This window comes from Thrips palmi, unplaced genomic scaffold, assembly GCF_012932325.1.
Source record: "Thrips palmi isolate BJ-2018 unplaced genomic scaffold, TpBJ-2018v1 HiC_scaffold_4, whole genome shotgun sequence".
Taxonomy (NCBI): Eukaryota; Metazoa; Arthropoda; class Insecta; order Thysanoptera; family Thripidae; genus Thrips; species Thrips palmi.
In genome coordinates, this window is record NW_023144631.1 from 2,379,554 (window position 1) to 2,392,193 (window position 12,640).

Consider the following 12,640-nt stretch of genomic DNA (forward strand, 5'->3'; position numbering starts at 1 on the left):
AACGTCAAAAAGATAAACGCGCAATGGATGGAGTTTCACAACTTGAAGGAGGCGTTACGTGATTATAACAAATATTTCAGCATGAAAAGCAATAAAACTGTAAAAGATTTATGTTTTTAAAATATTTTTAAGACTTTATCCAACTCTACTCGTTTTGTGCAATGGTTTTCTGCTGCCCCGCCCCCCCCCATCTTTTTCTACCAAAGGCGTTGCCATGGTAACTGATAGTCAAAACCTGATCAAAACATGGACGACCACGAATAAGGAACAGCGAGTAACTGTTGAATATATCTAAGTTTATTTGAAAAAACTCTTCAAATCATGTGAGACAAGTTTGAGTTTTCAGAACGTGACTTAAAACATGAAAGTTATACATAGGAGAAGTCATTATTGACATCACTTGAAATGCCCTTTCCTCGCTGAAACCTGCCATAAATGATGAAACCAAGGAAGAGCTAAATCATGTCATGACATTTGTACCTGTGCGAAATGGACAGGACAGTACCCAAGTGGCTCCAAGATTTATCAAGGTATGCTTGTGAAGGCTTGTCATTCTTACCCCATTTTGTGTTTTAGTGGGTAAATTCGAGTAAAAAAAATTCTGTCTTTGAGTGAACTCATATCATATTTCTTATTGTTACAGCAATGGGCGGCAATTGCAACCATCGTCTGCCGAAGGAGCTCTCACAAGTACTCATTTACGGTGAGTAGATTTTACAACCTGTTGTGCCCAAAAGCATTTTGCCATAGTTTTTCTTCAAGCTTTGTTCAAATTTGGACTCGTTTTTCAAGGCCTGATGGTGAAACGTTGCTTTCCCTTCGAGGAGATTCTGCAAGACATGGTCGGAGAGCATCATCATCCGCAGGAAACAGCCCTCATAGTCCTTTAAGTCCGAATAAATTTCGCAATGATATACGTCTTGGACAAGAGAGCTCCAGAAGAGAAAGGCTACGTGGTATACGTGCTGACTGGGATAAATTATCACTACAAGATTTGTGGGATAAGCCCAACAGAAGCAGGTGGTTGCATAGTCTAAGGTCAGGAAAGTCAGTTGAGGATGATAGAACAGATCAACTTACCTTAGCAAGAAATAGCTGGGCAAGTCGATCAGCAGAAGTGGATGACAGAAGACCTCAGGTTCCTGCACAGCTGGATACATTTCATCATTCTACCTTTGCGCAACAGGCTCTTGAAGAATCCTGGAATGTCCTGCATACTTTTAATCAGAAACAAAGAGGAAGACTAACCATCACAGCCACTGATCAGGGTCAGTTTACTTTAATTTTCCTTGTCAAAAACTGTTGTTTTTTCATTTAATATCATTATACTCTCTGTATTAAGCAGATGCTGACCTAAAAGATGATAGCCCATTAGACTGGCCTATAAGCCATCTGGATCGTAGGAAATCTACTGCCAGTGAAGGGCCGGACCCGAGGCGTGATTTAACACCATCTCAATCTCCCAGAGATTTTATCATTCCTGAACTTCCTTCTGGTAGTAAACTCACCATTGATGTACTCAGTACATGGGGTGATCGACACTATCTTGGCTTGAATGGTATTGAACTGTTTACAAGTGATGGTCTACCACCCGAAGTTGCTCATGTAAGTCTTTTCTAACAAACAAGTGATCTTATTCATTAACATGTCGTCTTGTTTTTCACACGTTTGAGTGAATTTTATTCCAGATTTGGGCCCAGCCAGCAGACATTAATGTTCTTCCTGAGTACAATGGAGATCCACGCATTGTCAAGAATCTCATCGATGGAGTTAATCGCACAAGAGATGATTTACACCTGTGGCTTGCGCCATTCACACCTGGTGCCCATCATTACATAAATGTGGACTTCTCTGTCCCATATACTATTGCAATGTTACGAATATGGGTATGTAATAAATGACACTAAAGATGCCCCTTTTGGAAAATGTTTGCAGACTTCACTTTATTCTTCTGTTTTTCAGAACTACAATAAATCACGTATTCATTCATTTAGAGGTGCCAAAGATGTAGAGATATTTCTTGATGGTGTACTTATTTTCCGGGGAGAAATTGCACGAGCTTGTGGTACTATACAGGGAGGTACTGATGCATTTGGTGATGTAAGTGTCAGCAGTTCCGAACCAGAACTATGTGTGTTTTACCCAGGAATCTTCATGTTCTATCTTTTTTTATGTGATTGGATTATCTTCCAGACAATTCTGTTTACAACTGATGATGCTATTCTAGAACTAATATCAAAATATGATAAGTCATTTGACAGTAATGTATCATATCATCATGGTAATATTTCATCAATTCAACCATTTGAGCGTCCTCCAACTGCTGATTGTTCTGTTAGTAAAAACCGTTTCGTGTCTCTTTATGTCCATAGTTTCCTCTGCAGAATTACATTATTATGAAACATTTTATTTTCATGTTTCCTGTTTAGGAATCTAGTAGACCTTTCACTTCATCAGTGCCAGGCAGTGGATCAAATGATATTGAAGAGGTTTCTCAGTGGGGCTCAAAGAAAAAAGTTAAACAGCAATTGGATATTTTCCTGTTAAGCAATTGGGGCCACCCATCAACCATAGGTAAGTATTGTTAACTAATTGCTCAAATTTTAAGATTTTTTATTGTTCTAAGTTGTAAAAAAATAAAATAACAACACTAAAACAACCTTTCTTTAGGGCTCACTGGCCTTGAGATAATGGGATCCTCTGGTGCTCTGATTCCAATTTCTCCTCAAGACATTCAAAGTGAAGACAATCCTAGTCATATTTACAGGTTTGTACCAGGGTTCTATTCCTGTATTTTAAAAGGAGGGAATATTTAGTGAAATTAATCTCTAGTTTGTTCCTTTTGCACTTAACATGAATATAAATTTATTTTCTCACAGGTTGCTTGATGGGGAAAATTGGACTATGGACTCTTCTCACATGTGGAGTGCAGATTTCAAATCGCACCCTGTTGTGCTTTCTATCAGGATTGGAGCAGAGCACCAAGTCTCTGCCGTTCAAGTTTGGAACTACAATGCATCACCAGATTTTACCTCATGCGGGGTGAGTATCTATTGATTTCAGCACAAGTGCGGCACCCATTGTTCATTTCAAATTTGTTACCTTCTTGCTTTTTTATTTCAGGTGAGGGAAATTCAGTTGAGAATTAAAGGCAAATTCAAAAGTGGTGTCTTGACTGTACGTAGAGCTCCTGGAAATTTACACTACAATTTTGGACAAATTTTGCGCTTGGAAAAAGGAAGCATGCTAGAAGGAACTAATTTTTCTCACTCTCCGTCATGTATGTTGCTTTTATGTTCTCAACCAACTAAACAATTTTTCAGAAACCAAGAAGGGCTGCATATGAATTATTTCTGTTACAGTAGTCTTACCCAACATGCTTGAAGATGAGTATGAACATACTGGTGTCCCTACTGGTACCTTGTTTACATTACTTATTTTTTCTACCTGGGGTGACCCATATTATGTTGGTCTCAATGGTATTGAGCTTTATGATGCTGATGGGTATCGAATATCATTAGGACATCACAGTCAGTTTCAAAAATATTTTATCTATCGAGAATTATTCTTTTCAATATTTTACATTTACTAACAAGCTCCCAACTTTTTTCTCCTTTTAACTCTGTTCTAGATATTGGTGCCCATCCTGAAAGTGTGAATGTCCTTGAGGGTTCTGCAAGAGACGTTAGAACCCCAGATAAGCTCATCGATGGTGTCAATGAGACTCTTGACGGACGTCACATGTGGCTTGCTCCTATATTGCCTGGAAAGGTATGGAGAGTCAAGTGTGTTCTTTCCTTCATTATTTTTATGATTGCTACTTGTCATCTTTTACTTGCATTTCAGATAAATAGGATTAATATCATGTTTGAGACAGCTATGACAGTTTCAATGTTGAAACTGTGGAATTATGCCAAGACACCAAGTCGTGGAGTTAGAGAATTTGGTGTAAGTATATTAAAATACCAGTGATGAAACACAAGCCTTTATGAAGTAGCATTGATTCAAGACTAATATGATTTTCAGGTTTTGGTTGATGATTTACTTATTTATAATGGAGTTTTGGATTGTGTTGATGGAAAGAGAAGTAATGTGCCTTATAGAAGTGTGATATTTTCCGCTGACCAAAGTCTTTTGGCTAGAGAAGCAGAAACACAGACTCGGTAATTTTATCATCTAGCTAAGTAAAAATTGACACAGAGAAGTGTGTATGGAAATTTCACCTTCTCTTGTCTCTTACAGGAGGAGCTCTCCAGTCAGCCCAAGGCTTCAAGCGACCTCCAGTGGTCATTCTCAATCTGCAGATCAGTCCAAAAGACCTTTTACATCCCTGCAGCACCGCACGCAGCCGGGCACGTATCAATCTTCATAGCCGAATATTTTGTGATATTTTTAATTTCAAACTTTTTGTATTTACTTATTTTATATCATCTTTTAACTAACAATGAGTGGTGCTGCATTTTGCATAGACTTATGTGGGTGGAGTGTGGGTATCAAGAATTGCCTTTTTACTAGACCATGTGTGACTTTCTGGCCATACAATAGGAAAGTGCAAAAATCACCTGTAAAAGGGTACACATCATTTTTGAATCATATAGACACAGCCTCTTTAAATCTTCAAAAGAAATAAGTTGACTGCTTAGTGTTATTGTAACAATATGCCAAACTTTTTCATTCAGAAAATGTGGGCCAATGATGGTTGTATACAAAAGCTTTCTAATGATTTTTTTAAAAACAATATTCCATGATCCAAGACTCTTTGATTTTTTTACCTGTTATTTGTGATTGGAGTTCAAAGGAAATTTTTCCTGCACTGCCCAATCACTTTGCATTTTGTGATTTTATGTGGGACCAACCACCTTTTTATTCCAAATAAGGCTTTTGACCAATGACAGCTTGCAAGTTTTTGCAAGTCAAACTAGATTTTTTTTGTGTGGTGTTTCTTTATGTGGCACATTTTTCGTTTATAAGTATAGTTATGTGGCTGGACCACTTACGCATTGCATATCCATAAAGAGGAGTATTAACTAATTACAAACTCTGTAAGTACTTTTTAATGTATATTTAATTCACTTATTTATATTTCACAATTACTGCCTTATTATGATGAATGCAAGACCATTGATGCTTCAACATAGCTTTCTTTTTTCGAATTTCATGACTATGTAAATCACTGCTTACTAAGCAAATAAAATCAATTGACAAATATTCATTACAGCTGAAGAAAGAATATGATTCTTTACATAAATAGAACTAGTTGAATAACAAGTGCAGTGAAACATTTTGACACAAAATGAACTCTCATATCTTGCAAAGCACATTTCATACACCGTCTACTACCTCCGCCCTACAATATCTTGTATTATCTGCTGTTGTGAGACTTGCCATGTTTCTTGGTCTTTGAACTGAGAATACGTGGTTTATCCTCATAAGTGCAACAACTGACCTGAAAAAAAAAAAAAAAAAAAAGAAGGGCAGAAATTAGGCAGATTGTCCAGGGTTGGGTCTAGGCAGCAGCCTTTTTTTTACCTCGTGATTTGGATGTTTTACTGCATTGCAGCGCACTGGGCACTTGTGGCCACATTTCAATGACACTGGGCATTGGTTAGGACAATATTTGTGAGAAACTGAAGGCATCCAGCATTGTAAGTTTACAGAATGTGAACATGGGTGCATGAGCTTTTTCACTGTGACCTGTGTGAAGTGGAGAAAAGAATTACTTCAAGTTGATACTGGTCTAATTTCTAAATCTGTACAGTACTACTGTTTGCATCTCACTTCACAGAGGTATTTGCTGGGTTCCACACTGCACCTCATCACTGCCCAGTGCCCGCAAGCGAGGTGCTTCCAGTCCATGCACTCACACTCCCCACACTCCTCAAAACATAGCTTGTTGCATCTGTGACCAAATGCGCAGGTCTTGTCACAGGGCTCCTCACACCTTGAATGAAAAAGGAATGTGTTAGTCATGAACTTTCTAAGACTTTGAGTCATTAAAATAATTGAAACGTTACAGCACCTGAATTTCAAATGCAAAGAATCATTAGGGTGACACTTTCTGCGGCAAAGATGGCCACAGGCCAGTTTAAAGGAGCAGGTTTGTCGACATACGTATTTGGGGATGTCATCAGGCTTACAAACATTTCTTTGCTTCTGTGGATGCCGGCTACAGCTTAATGGAATGGACTGACCAACCATTGAATTTAATTTTAACACCTTATGAACTGACATCCACAATTCACTGTTACTTGACAGCAATTGTACATTACCTAACATAAATAGACCTGAAAGGAAAATTTACAAAGGAATGTTACCCACTGATAAATAAATTCAATAGGGTTGCATGTTTAAGGCTGCAAAGTAGAAATCTCTTATGAATCTAGTAACTTACCATCGCGTGCTCGGGATAAAGCTACACAAACACGATTCTCAATTTTAAGAAATCCAATTTGATTTTCAGAGTTGTTGCGAACAAGAGATAAAATGACAATTTTACTTTCTTCTCCTTGAAAATTGTCCACAGTGAGACATCGTATGCCAGTTAGTTCAGGGTACATGTTGCAATTCTGCAAAATTCGAAATCTATGCAAGGGTGTCTTTTTGGCGGAAATACCAAGATTTAAAAAATACTCACAGACTCAAGTTCATTCACTTGTTCACGGTATGCTGCTAGAATGCAAATATCATCTGAATTATACTCTTCCCTTAGTAGGTACCTTACTAGTTGCACAGCCATTTTGGCCTCTTCAGGATTGCTGTAACTTCCAGTGAGCAGATTCTGAGAGGAAAATGTGCAAAACACACTAGTTAAGAGATGAAAAGATGCAATTTTGACTTTGCATAAAAGTACGATACCTTTTTTTCCTGCCACCGATGGGAGAAAAAGAACACATTTTTCTTGATGCCTAGTATATTTTGTCTGTTTCTTGTGCACATGTGATCATACAATTGTGCATAAATACTAGGTCTAATCAAAGCTGAAATCTGAGGCTGCATACGATGCTGAGTGAGTAGTGTGTTGACAGTAACTGTTTTATTTAACAATAGCCTCTCAAACAGTGACACATCTGTAAAATGTGTTCTTGATAATGCATATGATGCTGGACGTGGTCGGAGTTGTTTGTGGTCACCCAGAAGTATCAAATGTTGACAGTGCTTTGTGATGGTAGCAACGATGTGCGTCTCATGGACCTCAGCTGCTTCCTCAACAAGTGCTACAAATAAATAAGATTTAAAATTATAGCAGAGTTTCATAAAAATTGGATTGAAAATAAAATCTGTAAACTTTTACCAATGGGACAGTGCAGTTCACATAGCACTGGGTATAATCTGGCAGCAGCTGATGTGGTCATGCCAACAATTTCAGCTTGACGCATCACCTCCAATTTCTCAAACTGCTTTAAATCAGCATAGGCAGAAGATGATGACAGATAGTGAGTTTCCAACAACTGCAAATGTGACTGCAACACATTCTCAAGGTTTTTAATCCATGACCTAAAACATACAATAGGATAAATTATAATGCACCCTCAAAAGGCAATTTTAGAGAGCAAATATCAAAATTACCTATACAAACCCCAACGATTATTGGGAGCAACTGTCCACAGACATTTCACCGTTACATGAGAATCTTCACTTGATTCAGAAAGGCAATGTTTGAAAAAGCGGATTCTTGCTTCCAACAGTTTACGATCAGGTTCTGCAGATGTATTGCTAGGCTGTTCTTTTACAGTGTTCTCATTGTCATATAAACTAATGAGATATTTTATATGAATATTCTTCATTGCGCTATACAAATAACATGAGTAAGTTATTGAGTAATATTGTTTCATTAATACCAGTATCTGAAAAACCATACCTTGAGCTGGCTTCTTCATTTAAAGAGGATGGGAAATTACTGTAAGTATTGAGTCCTTGTGACTCAAGTGAGGTAGGAGGCATCTTCTTGTGAACCAAGCAATCAGTTGATTTACCAGTGTTTCCTTCCTGCGCCAGTTGATCATCCGAAACAAAGGAAGCCTGCAAGGTACAATAGTAATCTTGGCTGTTAAGAGGAAAAATGCTAGGGCCAAATTGGAAGTGAAAAATGATATTTATCTCACCTGATCACTTTTGGCACCTTCAAGCCACATCAGGTAATTTTCTGAATTTATGAAACAGCTTGCACTTTTCAAATCCATGGCTCCCATGGTGACAAGAGTTTGAAAATCTACAATACCATAGGAAGCTACCCTCTTGAGCTCAATCTGGCAAACTTGAATGTTTGTTGACAATGTCTTCAGATCCTTTTTTAAATCTACGACAGCAGATTGTTTTCCTGCTTTGCTCCGCCTTCTTCTGAGCCATTCTCTGATATTGAAGGGTGCCAACAAGACACTTTTGGATTGACATCCAATTCTAATCACATTTCTTGACATTGGTAGAAGCAATTCCATAAATTGGTCTAGAGCATGATTAGTTTGACACATCAATAGCAAAGGCTGATTGCCGCCTTTATTCCAGACATGCTTGTTCTGCAGAAGTGCTTTAGCAACTTTGCACCCTAAGTATGTTTTCCCAGTGCCAGGTGGCCCTTGGATCAAAACCAGCTTCTCTGATAGGGCTCTCTTCAATGCATTGAGCTGAGAGTCGTTTACATCTAGCACCTGAGCATCAGGCCATGAAGCATCACTCATTACTTTAACTCTAAAATTGTCCTCTAGTGTATATTCTGTGTCCGTAAGTAGGTATGAAGGACACTCAACACCACCATTAGATCGAGAGCCCAGAATGTATTCTTTCAATGGCAAATCATCATGTGTCATGCCTTGAAAAATTTTCATGACATAATAGTAGGGCTGAAAGAAAGTCTGAGATTCGGCCAGCAACACTCTACGGTGCTTGAGAGCTGGGTCAAAATGACTTGTTCCATGCAATTGCACCATTAAAATATTGGATGGTCTTCTGTTATTCTTTCCTGGATTACGAGTTTCTCTCTGACCTGACGGAGATACAAATTTACGAGAGAATACAGTTCCAACAAAAATATCTTTAAAATGGTTGGGTGTGATAAGAACCAGAGACCCATCCATAAAGTCTTTGTCTCCTATTTTTTCACTAAGAGGAAAGCCCATATCTATTACAAGACCAAGCCTGTCCTCTTTAATGTGAGGTTCAACTACCAACACATTGTGGTGAAGTTTCAAATTTCGAACATCAACAGGAGCATTGCCTCTCCTTAGCTGTCTCCTGTACTCATTAATACCCTCCTTCAGAGGTCCAATAAAATCTTCCTTAAGCAAATAAAAATGTGTCTTCAAATAATCCTCTTCATTTTCATACAGGCCGATTAATTTGTTGGGTCTCAAGTCAAAAGGTTTTCTTGGTCCCTTTAATTCAGATTGATTGGGAAAGACACTTTCACACCGAAAATTGTGTGACAAACTTTCTACTTTTGAATTACACTCTTCCTGCCTCTCAAGATCAGCAGAAGCAATCAGATTTCGATTTTCATCCAAACATAAATCCTTTATCAAGTCAACTGATTGAATAGAAGCTAAGGCAGCATCTTGGCAAATCTGCTCATTCACTGCATCTTTTGGTTCTGATTCACTGCACCCCTCATCAAGAGGCTGTACGGGGGCATTATTACAGGTGAAAAGCTCTTGCTTCAATTTGATGATTTGAATGGATGAAATGCCAAGTTCATCCGTTTGTTTATCATTTTTATCTGAACTCTCACACACACATCCATTTTTCGCTTCATTATTAAAACTAAACAAAGGCACAGTTTTTGACCTGAATCTTTGCATTACAGGCCTATTATGCTCAGAAATAAAACAAATGTCACCTTCTGTAACATTACTGTCATCAGCATGTAAGATTTTTCCTTGAGTACATTTTAACTTTGGATCCTCCAGGCAGAATTCAGAGTCTTTGATTTTTATCTCTGCTAATTTTGATCTTAGATCTTCTAATTCTTCTTCGGTTACAGTGCGAGGCTTCAGGAAACTCTTCTTCAGCTTATCACAAACAGACTCTGAACCAAAATAGCTGTCAGTGCTCAAACTCCTCTGTCTACTGTGCAAATTTGCAACCCACTTTGCAGTCCTTAGTGATCGGTCAACAAACTCATACAGAAATGTTCGTTCCTTACTAACAGAGCGTTTTGGTTTTGAGACGTAAGCACTATCAGAGCTGCCCAGATCAAAATGGAGATCTTGAAGCAGAGTCTGCGAATTCATGATATAAAATAGACTGCAAAAATAAGGAAGATTTCCAAAATGAAACCACAGTAAAGTTACAAGGTGGACAGTGAATCATTAAATCATTGTCAGCCAACTGATCAGTGACAGGTCAAATGGGATCACTCGCGTTGACATGCCAAAGAAGCAACCAAACACCGCTGACAGCAACGATCGAATGCTAAAGTCTAGGGGAATCATCGCATTGCTTACCTATTAATGATGTGGATTTAAAAACTTCATTCAGAATAGCTCATTTCCGCGAGGCACCAAAATGCCTCGTTGTGCCTTCTGCGATCGCTGGTCCGCCACCACGATCCGCAAGTTTTCTGCACTTGCTAACCAAACTATCCAGTAAATACCTATAAAATTTTCATTTCAAAGAAACAAAAACTACGATAAGTCCGAGGTATCCGCGGACAAATAGATTCAAAATTTAAAAAAAAAAAAAATAGTTCACGTTACTTTCTTGACACTGGTCGTCGTGACTCGGGACTCCACAGGTTGTGTTGAGGATTGCCTATCTTTCAGGATGCTCGCAGGGTTGGAAGTTACCGGAAACAAAGGAAACAGAAAAACGGGAAATGGTAAACTTTGATGTAGTTTAGAGTGTTTGTAGAAAAGAACAGAAAGGTTTATAGAGTATTGTTACAATGCACCACGTTTAAAAAAAGTTGAAAGTTGAGTAGATTTGGGACCTGTAACAAATAGTTGCATTTTCGTTTCCCCATTTACTGCAGTTCAAATAGTGCCGGAAATGAGGACTCATGCCAACTGTACAAACGTTAAATTTCTATTATTCTTGTAGATATTATGCTAGACAGTGGCTTTGCTTGTATGATTTTTTTAATGCATACAAATCCATATTTATAGATTTGTAGAAAATGTTCAGTGATAAATTGCTTTTGCATAGTGTGGTCGTGTTGTTTGACTAAAAACATTGGTAGACACGGTGACAGCGGAGTAGTACGGAACTCCATCTGTTTCGAAACAAATAGCTCCACGAAGTAGTCCTTTAAGTTGTTCATTTTTATGAGCAAAATACTAAGAAAGTGATACAATTTAAATTCATTTCCTCTCATATCTTATAGCGTTCTTACAATCCTTAGCTTTCTCGGCCTCGGTAGTGGCAGTGAGTCGGAGTGGGGCAAAATCCTTCTACCCCGATTAAAGACTCGTATGAAAAATTTCGAGGTCGTGTGTGTTGTCTGCTTCTGCTGTTGTTTATTTAGATGTTGCCATGTGGTTTACTTGTCTTTATGTGAATGGAGCCTTAAGTTTTATTTCAGCTGAATAAAGTATTATTGTCGCGCATACTTTTTGCCTCAGAAGCAAATGACAACTTTTAGTTCGAAGTTCTCACACAATGTTAACTAAACCTAACCTACGTTGTTTTAGTACGTGCAGAACTCTTTTCAAAGAAACGCCCACTAATTTAAAAGGTCGCAAGAAAAGTTCTCAGGAATGGCTTACAAGGCAGCTTAAGGATCCATATGTGGAGAAATCAAGACTTGAAAACTACAGGTATTAGTACGATGTTTCATTTTACATTGGTTTCAGTTTTAAAATGACTCTTTCCCTTTGCAAGTTGTTCGTTTGTTTATTTTGTTTTCTTAAGGAGTCGAAGTGCATTTAAGCTGATCGAAATTGATGATAAATTTAAATTCTTGAGACCTGGAAACATCATTATTGATTGCGGGGCGTCTCCTGGAGGCTGGACACAAGTGGCTGCCCAACGCTGCAATGCCGATGGAAAAGGTAACTGACTACTTGTAATTAATTGCGTCAATAAGAAACTGTTTTGTCTTTTTTAAAAGTGAGGTTTCATTGATGGGCTTTTCAGATACTAATAGTGACATTGGGACAGTGGTCGGCATTGATTTGATAAGGATTCATCCCATTCCTGGAACAATATTGTTGAGTCCCATGGATTTCACCAAAGTCAGCACCCAGGAAAAGATTCAACAATGTTTGAATGGAAAGCCTGTAGATGTGCTCATGAGTGACATGGCTCCAAATGCCACAGGTGTTGCAGTGTTAGATCATGAAAGAATAATCGATTTGGTTGTTCAGGCTTTACGATTTGCTCTTCAAGTGTCTAGGCCAGGAGGTTCCTTTCTAGCCAAAATTTGGAATGGAGCTCAAATGCAAAATCTCATGAATGAATTAGAGCGTTTTTACCAAACAGTTCATATTGTAAAACCTCCAGCTAGTCGTAAGGACTCAGCTGAAATTTACTTCTATTGTCAGGGCTTTAAGGGTTTGAAGGCTCGTCCTTCACAATAGTTACTAGAGCTGCATTTTAATTTCTGTTTGTCTTGTTCTCTGTCAACTATTTTCTTGTAAAAATATAGAAATGACTGAAACAGCCTTACTTTCAGACCATTTTTTTAATGTCTTTAATGAGCAGAGAGTAA

The 12,640-nt window shown here is 38.1% G+C and overlaps 3 protein-coding genes across 5 annotated transcripts; 2 read left to right on the forward strand and 1 right to left on the reverse strand.

Moving 5' to 3' along the window:
- Nucleotides 1–216: 216 nt before the first annotated feature.
- LOC117649724 (protein KIAA0556-like) lies at nt 217–5,469 on the forward strand. Of its 2 annotated transcripts, none has more exons than XM_034392706.1 (16): nt 217–530; nt 644–703; nt 793–1,268; nt 1,346–1,605; nt 1,689–1,886; nt 1,963–2,100; nt 2,194–2,334; nt 2,430–2,574; nt 2,671–2,767; nt 2,880–3,042; nt 3,124–3,280; nt 3,363–3,530; nt 3,632–3,771; nt 3,847–3,948; nt 4,027–4,163; nt 4,243–5,469. In XM_034392706.1, the coding sequence occupies exons 1-16, from the start codon at nt 490–492 to the stop codon at nt 4,370–4,372; spliced, it is 2,553 nt and encodes an 850-aa protein (XP_034248597.1). In that variant the 5' UTR covers nt 217–489; the 3' UTR covers nt 4,373–5,469. The 2 variants fall into 2 exon arrangements, with proteins under 2 accessions (XP_034248597.1, XP_034248598.1); XM_034392707.1 differs by having other exon boundaries at nt 3,366–3,530.
- LOC117649723 (NFX1-type zinc finger-containing protein 1-like) lies at nt 5,044–10,779 on the reverse strand. Its single transcript, XM_034392705.1, has 13 exons — nt 10,689–10,779; nt 10,437–10,585; nt 8,103–10,236; nt 7,859–8,019; nt 7,567–7,788; nt 7,292–7,494; nt 6,856–7,214; nt 6,635–6,778; nt 6,392–6,566; nt 6,020–6,284; nt 5,779–5,941; nt 5,530–5,694; nt 5,044–5,446 (listed from the first exon to the last, which is right to left on the reverse strand). The coding sequence occupies exons 3-13, from the start codon at nt 10,221–10,223 to the stop codon at nt 5,363–5,365; spliced, it is 4,062 nt and encodes a 1,353-aa protein (XP_034248596.1). The 5' UTR covers nt 10,224–10,236; nt 10,437–10,585; nt 10,689–10,779; the 3' UTR covers nt 5,044–5,362.
- A 461-nt stretch (nt 10,780–11,240) lies between these two features.
- On the forward strand, nt 11,241–12,597 carry LOC117649730 (rRNA methyltransferase 2, mitochondrial). Of its 2 annotated transcripts, XM_034392716.1 has the most exons (4): nt 11,241–11,275; nt 11,622–11,747; nt 11,842–11,981; nt 12,067–12,597. In XM_034392716.1, the coding sequence occupies exons 1-4, from the start codon at nt 11,256–11,258 to the stop codon at nt 12,507–12,509; spliced, it is 729 nt and encodes a 242-aa protein (XP_034248607.1). In that variant the 5' UTR covers nt 11,241–11,255; the 3' UTR covers nt 12,510–12,597. The 2 variants fall into 2 exon arrangements, with proteins under 2 accessions (XP_034248607.1, XP_034248606.1); XM_034392715.1 differs by lacking the exon at nt 11,241–11,275 and having other exon boundaries at nt 11,407–11,747.
- The last annotated feature ends 43 nt before the right edge of the window (nt 12,598–12,640 follow it).

Bases quoted from the DNA above. Each gene is read 5' to 3' on its own strand.
- LOC117649724 (XM_034392706.1), top strand. From the start codon at position 490: ATGGACAGGACAGTACCCAAGTGGCTCCAAGATTTATCAAG. The intron at 1,887-1,962 runs GTATGTAATAAA...TCTGTTTTTCAG, and splicing joins TTGCAATGTTACGAATATGG to AACTACAATAAATCACGTAT. The intron at 3,772-3,846 runs GTATGGAGAGTC...CTTGCATTTCAG, and splicing joins CTCCTATATTGCCTGGAAAG to ATAAATAGGATTAATATCAT.
- LOC117649723 (XM_034392705.1), bottom strand. From the start codon at position 10,223: ATGAATTCGCAGACTCTGCTTCAAGATCTCCATTTTGATCTGGGCAGC. The intron at 8,020-8,102 runs GTGAGATAAATA...TGTACCTTGCAG, and splicing joins AAGGTGCCAAAAGTGATCAG to GCTTCCTTTGTTTCGGATGA. The intron at 5,447-5,529 runs GTAAAAAAAAGG...TTTTTTTTTCAG, and splicing joins TAAAACATCCAAATCACGAG to GTCAGTTGTTGCACTTATGA.
- LOC117649730 (XM_034392715.1), top strand. From the start codon at position 11,590: ATGTTAACTAAACCTAACCTACGTTGTTTTAGTACGTGCAGAACTCTT. The intron at 11,748-11,841 runs GTATTAGTACGA...TGTTTTCTTAAG, and splicing joins TCAAGACTTGAAAACTACAG to GAGTCGAAGTGCATTTAAGC. The intron at 11,982-12,066 runs GTAACTGACTAC...TGGGCTTTTCAG, and splicing joins CTGCAATGCCGATGGAAAAG to ATACTAATAGTGACATTGGG.